Source organism: Culicoides brevitarsis, chromosome 2 (assembly GCF_036172545.1).
Source record: "Culicoides brevitarsis isolate CSIRO-B50_1 chromosome 2, AGI_CSIRO_Cbre_v1, whole genome shotgun sequence".
Classification (NCBI taxonomy): domain Eukaryota; kingdom Metazoa; phylum Arthropoda; class Insecta; order Diptera; family Ceratopogonidae; genus Culicoides; species Culicoides brevitarsis.
In genome coordinates, this window is record NC_087086.1 from 32,164,341 (window position 1) to 32,172,337 (window position 7,997).

At 33.4% G+C, this 7,997-nt stretch overlaps 1 protein-coding gene across 3 annotated transcripts; it reads right to left on the minus strand.

The window, feature by feature from the left end:
* Window positions 1-1,107: 1,107 nt before the first annotated feature.
* LOC134830707 (death-associated inhibitor of apoptosis 1-like) lies at window positions 1,108-7,140 on the minus strand. Of its 3 annotated transcripts, none has more exons than XM_063844267.1 (2): window positions 7,061-7,140; window positions 1,108-2,448 (listed from the first exon to the last, which is right to left on the minus strand). In XM_063844267.1, the coding sequence occupies exon 2, from the start codon at window positions 2,427-2,429 to the stop codon at window positions 1,182-1,184; it is 1,248 nt and encodes a 415-aa protein (XP_063700337.1). In that variant the 5' UTR covers window positions 2,430-2,448; window positions 7,061-7,140; the 3' UTR covers window positions 1,108-1,181. The 3 variants fall into 3 exon arrangements, with proteins under 3 accessions (XP_063700337.1, XP_063700335.1, XP_063700336.1); XM_063844265.1 differs by lacking the exon at window positions 7,061-7,140 and adding an exon at window positions 5,616-6,012; XM_063844266.1 differs by lacking the exon at window positions 7,061-7,140 and adding an exon at window positions 2,533-2,662.
* Between the last annotated feature and the right edge of the window lie 857 nt (window positions 7,141-7,997).

Genomic DNA, 7,997 nt, shown 5'->3' on the forward strand with positions numbered 1-7,997 from the left:
TGACTTTTTAATTTTTCAAAAAGCTTTTTATGAAATTATTGACCAAAATTAAGGGTAATTTTTTGAGAAAAATTAATCTTCCAAAACATTTTTTTTACAAAAAAAAAATAAATTTAAGAACTAAAAATTCGTGTTTGGGCAAGAAAAAAAATTCAAAATTTAAAAGAAAAAAAAAAATTGTCAAAAATGTTTTCAATTTTTTAACAAAATATTTGTGACTCCAAAAGACTTTTTTAAGACTCAAAAAATTTTATGAATTAAAAATTAAATCTCAAAAATTACCAAAATCGACTTTAAAAAAACTTTTAGTTGAAATCTTTACATCAGATTTTTTTTTTTAAATTTTATTCAAAAAATTCAATTTTTGTGCAAATTCTTTAAATTTTCGACTAAAAAATCTTTCAAAAACGACGCAAAGACCAAAAACCTTCCAAAATAGCGCAATTTCTCGTCAAATCCTTCTTCAAAAATCTTTCAAAGCTGTCAGATATCAGCTGCCGCACTTTTTTTTATTCAAATACGAAAACACAAAAAAAAACGAAGAAGCAACAATGAATGAAAAGAACGAAAAAAAAAGAAATAAAGGTCCGAAACATCTGCTCCTTTTTAAAAATAAATTAAAATTTTGGGCACAAGCTGCTTATATTTTGTCGTCTTTTATTACGTCTTTCCTCATCTATCACCTGCTTGGCTTTATTAGACGCATCACGTGTTCAACTACGGATTAATAGATCATTATTTATTAAAAATATCGAAATTGGAGCAAAAAGTAACATTTAATTACGAGGTAAGTTGCGTTCATGAACAGGCCCGTTATATAGCATTTAGTTACGTTCTTTGTAATTAGACTGCATATTTTTAGAGGACAACCAGTATTTTCTTGAAAGTAGTTGACTTGACGGCTTCATGCAAACTTTATGAATGGATTCTATGAATAAATTGTCATTAAAAAAATCCGCGTAACGATTTTTTTTTGCGATTATCATATGACTCATCACGCGTTATCTAAGCAAAAATGACGTTGTTGGACCTTGAGATGCAATTTACTTACTTCAAGCTTTTTGATGGAATTTTAAGTGAATTTTAATGAAAAAACGGCAATTTCGTATTAAAATTAGGTGATTTTATTTTAAAGTATCTACAGGATTTGGATAAAATGTTAATAAATACAAAATTTATGTTCAGGAAAAATACACTCGCATAACTTTCGTGAAGGGTTGTCGACAATAAGGGCATTTCGTGACACTCGAAGCACATTTCGCACACGCAATGATGTGTCCGCACGGGAAAAAAGCCGTATTATATTCGCATTCGTAGCAGATTTTGCACATTTTGCTGTCGCTCATCGGCGGTTTCTGGTCGTCACATGACATCGCTGTGCATTTTGCGGGTTCATCCGAGGCTTTTGCCTCTTTTGCGGCACTTGCAGAGCTTCCGCATGCCGCTAACGTCGACGGTTCCGTGAAAGACGACGGCGGTGAGCTTTTTCTCGCGAGAATTTCATCGATAAACTCTTGTCCCTTCATGAGTTTCAAATATTCGCATTTGCTGTACCACATGGCATGCTGTTCCCACGGCACATCCATCTCTTCCCAATCTTTCAAGCCGCCGCCACAACTAAAGCACGCCACACGATCCCCCTTGCCGGTGTAATAGAAACCCGCTTCGGCGAGCTCTTTGGGCTTTTGTTTCATCGTTTTGGGCCAATCTTCGAACGAGATGAGGCGATGTGACTCGATTGCGAATTCGGGATGTTCGTGCGCTCTCGCAGGCGATAAAAGCGAAGCACGTGGCGTTCGTTCTTGACTACTGCTGGAACTGGGTTGCGGCGAGAGATCACGAATGTTCGAGGGATTTGCGTGATTCACGGAAATTTCGGCATATCCGGAGCCCACGGAGGATTGTGATGAATTGTTGGCACGGATGCCGCATGTGTCGTAACTGATTTGGGGCAAAATTCGTTTCAGGGCTTCGGCGTCAATTGGTTCGTTTGAGGTTTCGCGTCCATGGAGCAACGGGCAATTGGGGGACCATCTCAGATGTTCGTCAACAGGATTGTCTTCCGGTTGCCACATGCCGATTTCAACGTTGCAAAAGAAACATTTCACCAAATCGTTCGTTCCGGTGTAGTAAAAGCCGATTTGTGCCAAAAGTCGCTTGTCTGTTGTCGTTAGATGCCAATTATTAAACGTGGCAAGACGATTTTTCTCCTTGTTGTGCGTGGCAGGTGCATTGCGGGGCGACGCTGGCGGCGGAGACGGTGTGATAGTTTGGGGGGAACGTCGTGTGTCGTTAGACATATAAACATCAACTACTTTGTTATCTTTGTTGTTATCAACTTCATCGCTGCGTTTGGGCAGCAAGTAATTATTGAACGATTTTCGTGCCACCTTCATGATTCGCTTGGGTACGACTGTCAAACAATCCATAAACAAAAGCCGAATAAATCTGCAATGAGAGGAAAAGAGACAGAAACATTAGTAAAACGGTAAATTTTTGACAATTTTCAAAATAATGAGATAAGAAACTCACAACAAGCATCTTGAAATCTCAAATTATTGCGCAATTTCAGACAATCATCACACAAAAAAGATCTGTTGTCGACTCGCAAACATCTAATACTGCGGTTTTTCTCGCGCAAATGACTAATTATACTGCAAAACGGCCTTCAAACAGGAAATTTGATACAGATATGGCTAGAGCTATTGTAGAGTGGGCCGAAGTATCTCTCTCGCAAAGCTCTCTGCTAATAATTAAGGTCTAATTAAATTGCAATTGAATGCAGTAGGCATGCGTCACAACCGATTGTTATTGTAAACACACATCCAGCAATGTTCATTTGTAAGTATGGCCAGAAATTCAATTGTTTTCGTTAACTCATGTTTAATTCATGCTTCAGGTACTTCAAACGCAGTAGAATTCCAAATATTTGAAGAGTCTATGCGGTTTTTTGTTTATAAAATATGGTCAGAATGCATCATTGTATGACTTCATTTTACGAGTTGGATACTTGAAATGGTGACGAGAGTAGATGAAGGCGTTGGAATGCGGTTTTAGGATGGTAAGTTTTGTATTTGAAAGTTGAATTTTGAAATTTTATTTAACAATTTATCAATTTTAGGACTAAAAATTTTCATTTTGTGACTTTTTGAGCTTTAAAGTTAATTTTTAAGGTCATTAAGGACTGAAAATGATCTATTTTTTGAATTTTGATTAACAAAAGTTGTCTAGGAGAGTCTTAAAAGTTTACATATTGGCATATTTTGGCTTCAAACGATCGTGAATTGAATCAAAAAGACATTTAAACTTCAAAAATAATGATGAACTACAGTCCCAAAGACTCAAAATGATGCTTTTTTGAACTTTATTGCTCTAAAATTGATCTGTTAAGAAAACTTTTAAACGAAATTTTCCTTTAAATGATCCCTGAAGTCCAAAATACTCCACAAAAGATATTTAACGTTCAAAAAATCTCCATTTTCAACCATCCTTTGCTCATCAAGTGATCATCAACCGACATCTTAATGCATTTTACGCCTTCTAACTGCATCTAAAACCCACATAAACATCTTTTGAACTTCCGCATAACGAACTTCCTCAGTCATCGCTTCATATTTCCATCAACAACAGCTCGAAACTGATCTCTGAACAGAACAAGGTGTGTACTATTTCCATTGAATAGTAGCTTTGTTTATTACAACGTTAAACCGGAAACGCTTATGTCGATGCTCTCCATACTAAACAACACATTTCTAAACAAAACGTGCACTTCATAAGTTGGTGAGTGTGAAACATACTTTCCAGACAATCAAAATATGACCTGAACTGATAATTAACCACTAACCACGCTCGCCACGATTTTTTTTTGTCTCAATAGTTTTCGAAAAATCGAATTTTATCATTTTTCTTTCAGTTCACATCGTTTGAGAGGAGCCCAGCAAAAATCGCCCAGGTAAAATCCAATTGTTTACTTCGTGCTCTATTCATGTACATTTTTTTCTATTTTTTTTTTTATTTATTTACAGCACTTCTCGGAATCGATCGTTAAAAAATTCCAAACCTATAGTTGTGTTAGTGCAGCATTCATAGATAAAATAATAAAAAAAATGTATTTTTAGACAGAATTCGAAGAACTAAGGGCGCCGCCAAAAGATGAAGAAGGAAAAAAAGTAATCATGAATATAATCATCATCTGTTTTTCTCTCGTTCGTCTCATATTCTCATTGTACGTGGTACGGGCCATTGAGATCAATTCAGACAACGTGAGATGAAACGCATATAACAGTTGATGGAATTCTTTTCATAAATTCGTTGTTCAGGCCTTCCCACATCCATACGCTGGATCTGCGTGTGTGAGAAAGTTTATGCTGTTATGCTGCGTTAGAAGAAACACAACATAAAAAATGGTCTGCTGTGGAATGCAGTCAAGCAACATCTCATTGTACGTAGTAGTTGTAAAGTGAAGCAATTGAGATGGAGATCAAAGTTTACAAAATAATACAAAATTACCTACAGCAGTTATTTACTTTTTTTGGAACATTTTTTCGTTGTTCCTGCGTTATCTGCGTGCTTGTTTACGCAAAGAGAGACACTTTGTCCGTTGATAAGGAAGGGAACAAATACTGATAACATGAAAGCAACTAGAATGATCGAGCTTCGACAGAAGATAAAACTTCAATGCGTTATGACGCAGATTTTTGCAGATTTCTCGGAATTTGGTTTTTTATTATTTGTTTCACTTGTAGATGCAAAAACAAACAATCTCTCGAAACGGAAACATGGATGAAGTCACTTTATGGGTTAAGAGCTCAGTAAATACAAAAAAGGTGTTTGCACAAAGAAAACAAAGCCAGATATTCTTACCACTAGACAATATGGGAAATATTTATTCTATTTTTTTTCAGGACTTCAAATTAAATTATGGCTTTAGATCTTAAGCTTTTGACGACAAAAAGCCTAAATATAATATTTTTAACTTTTTTGATAAGATTTAAGGCTTCAGATCAAATGTATTGTATCAAAAATGATCTATTCGAGATTATACTTTGATCTTCAAGCGAAAATATCCTTTTTTAAAGTTTTGTTTAGAAGATCTCGTGGATCTACGTTTAAATCTTTTCTTTAAAAAATAATCACTAAATGATCACGTGACAAAAATTCCGCGAAAAAACGTTACGCGAAACGCTAAAATCGTAACGTGGCATCATTCTGACTCATAATATGAGAGTTTTTCCAAATGTACTCGCGAAACTCGCTCACAGACGACCTTCAGTGTGCGCGCATTTTCCTCATTGCGTCTTAAGCGATCGTCGTCAATTCGATTCGATTCGAAACCAGTTTCATATTTATTTGGAATTCGTTGTATGTTTATTTATACGACAAAAAAAATTGTCGGTCGTCATTCATTGAAAATACTTAAATAACTCACACACACAATAAATTGTCTACGCTCTCAAGCAAGGCAATATTCGTGCTTTTTCGATTTTTTTTCATACGGACAAAACGTGTGATCTCACTCGACTCGTTTTTTTATTATATTTTTTGTACTGTTTGCACAATAATCTGACCTCACAGGCAGTAAAATTGAATGAAAAAAAAAATTTTTTTTTATTTACCTAATTGAGATGTTTATCCTTAAAAAGTATCCTTAACAATATAGTTTTTTTTGTATAAAAAAATAATTCGTGGCGAATATTTTCACGGAAAATATCACTTTTTGAAAGCAAAGTTCCAATTTATGAGACAGTAAATTACTGTTTCTTTAGTTTGTCCGCCATTTTAAATTTTTGTTAATATATTTTTGCACTCGTATGTGTTTGTACAGCAGACAGTCACACAACTCAGCAATATATTGTTTGAATTTTACGTGTAAATGCGAGGATATTACTTATTAAAACTACGTTAATTTTGTAATTTTGGTTTCAAAGTACGAAAATATAAAACTTAAATAGCTTTTTTTGTAATTTATTTTAGATTTTTGTTGAATTTCTGTCGACTGAAGTTTATACTCAAAAGATACGACAAAGACTAACGTTGTTGTTGCTTTATTATAGTAAAAATGTTGAACAAGAGAGAAAACGGAGAGGCAATAGTACGTATATTTCATGCGCTACGTTTCCATTTTGTCGATTGTTGGTACGTTTACCCGACAATTTACGCTACAGATGGCAACTATTTGTGTGTAAAGTAAATGTTTGTAGTACTATGAAACGAATGTTTCAATGAGAGACTGAAGTTTTATATGAATTTTAATGAAAGAAAGGCAAAATGTGCTCCTTGTATGGAGTTTTATGTGAAAAACAACATGTTTTATATGAGCAATGTTGCTTACTCGGAGAGCAAAGTTGGAGTATTAAGTGATCAGTTGATCTGTGACGATCCTGAATTGAGGTTAAACAGTTAAGTTTTTCGAGTTTTTAGAGAAAATTGTTTGAGCTTTGAAGTAAATAGGACTTACAAGTTTTTATATGCAATAAAGTGAAAATTTTCAAATTTTTACTCAAACTTGAAAAATAATGAGGCTAAAATCTTATCAGGTTATCTTATCAGGTTTAAATTTAAAAATTAAGTTCGATTTAATTTCACTTCGCTTAAAATTAAAAATTAATCTAAAAATTTAAAATTTTTCTTGAATTTCTTTGGTTTCTTATTCACAATATTCATAAATTTCTGAAATTCTTAAAAAAATCGATCGTTTTTTTTTAATATGGCAAATATTTTTTGTAAGTAAGAAATTAGTAAGCTTTCATTGCAAACCCACAATTACTGAACTGTAATATTAAATATTTCAAACTTTTGTCGAATAATGACAATTTTATTGTTCAAGTTAAAAACTTTAATACAAAAACGCTTCAAATTACTGCTTTTGACAAAAAAATAGAACTTTTTGTTGTATAAAATTGTTCCAAATTTAACTTTGAGACATCATTAACTCAAAATTTAAATTGTTTGACTTTTTCATTCGTTGCTTCGCTTCATCAATGATGTGCATCGAAAGAACATTCTGAACTTTTTAAAGGGCACTCACTCAATTTCGTTTCATTTCAAATGGAAAACTTACCATTCTATATTAAAGTAAATCCAATCACAAGCTTTGACATTAAAATAAAATCCAACAATGACCAATTTTTCCAATAAACTTTTATCGCTTTGATATGAAATTTTTTCTTTGTTTGCTAAGTAATAATTTTTCGCAGTAATATTTTTATCAGTTTAATCGATTTTTATCACTTTAAGCAAATTTTCTGTAGCAAATTTATTTACAATTTTCAAATGTTTGTTTAGTTTTGTTGTAATACTTGCGATATACGTTTTGTAACTAACAGTGCATCATCTATCCATTATACAATAGAACCCAAAAAAAAGTTTTTTGATCGTAGTTTTTGATTTTACCTCCATGCATTCCGTGCAGCTGTACGATGGGAATCAAATATACGGGACCTATGACGACACGAGAACTAAATTTTTCTCGTAGACCCTATTTATTTTTTTGTTATTCCCCTATTTTAATAACTATTCCGGTGTCCATGCACGAAAACATACGTAAGGCCTCTTCTATGTTCAACATACGACGTTCATTCATATGTGAAAAGTATTCTTTTTTTTTTTTGGAATATAATTAAAAAGCGTACTGGAGTATGGAAACCACCAGCGGAAGTAAAATGAGAGTGACGGAGGATTTTATTGCGCAGAACTTTCTTTTGAACCAAATTTTGATTTATTTAGATGACGTAATGCAAAATTAAAGGGAGAAGAAAGTGATCGATCTAAGTACATGTAACTTTGTCGTATTTCTATGCGAAGGTCAACATATGGCAAAATAATTGGCGACGAGGAGAGTTTAAGAGAGGGTCTTTGATGATTTCATAATGATGAGTAAGAATGAGCTGTTTTTCTATTTCTAATGCAGATTTTCGTAATATTTGGTAGATGTACTGCTGAAAATTTGTTTTATGAAAAATGTCACGTAATTGAGTTTTTTTTAAGTTTCATGAAAT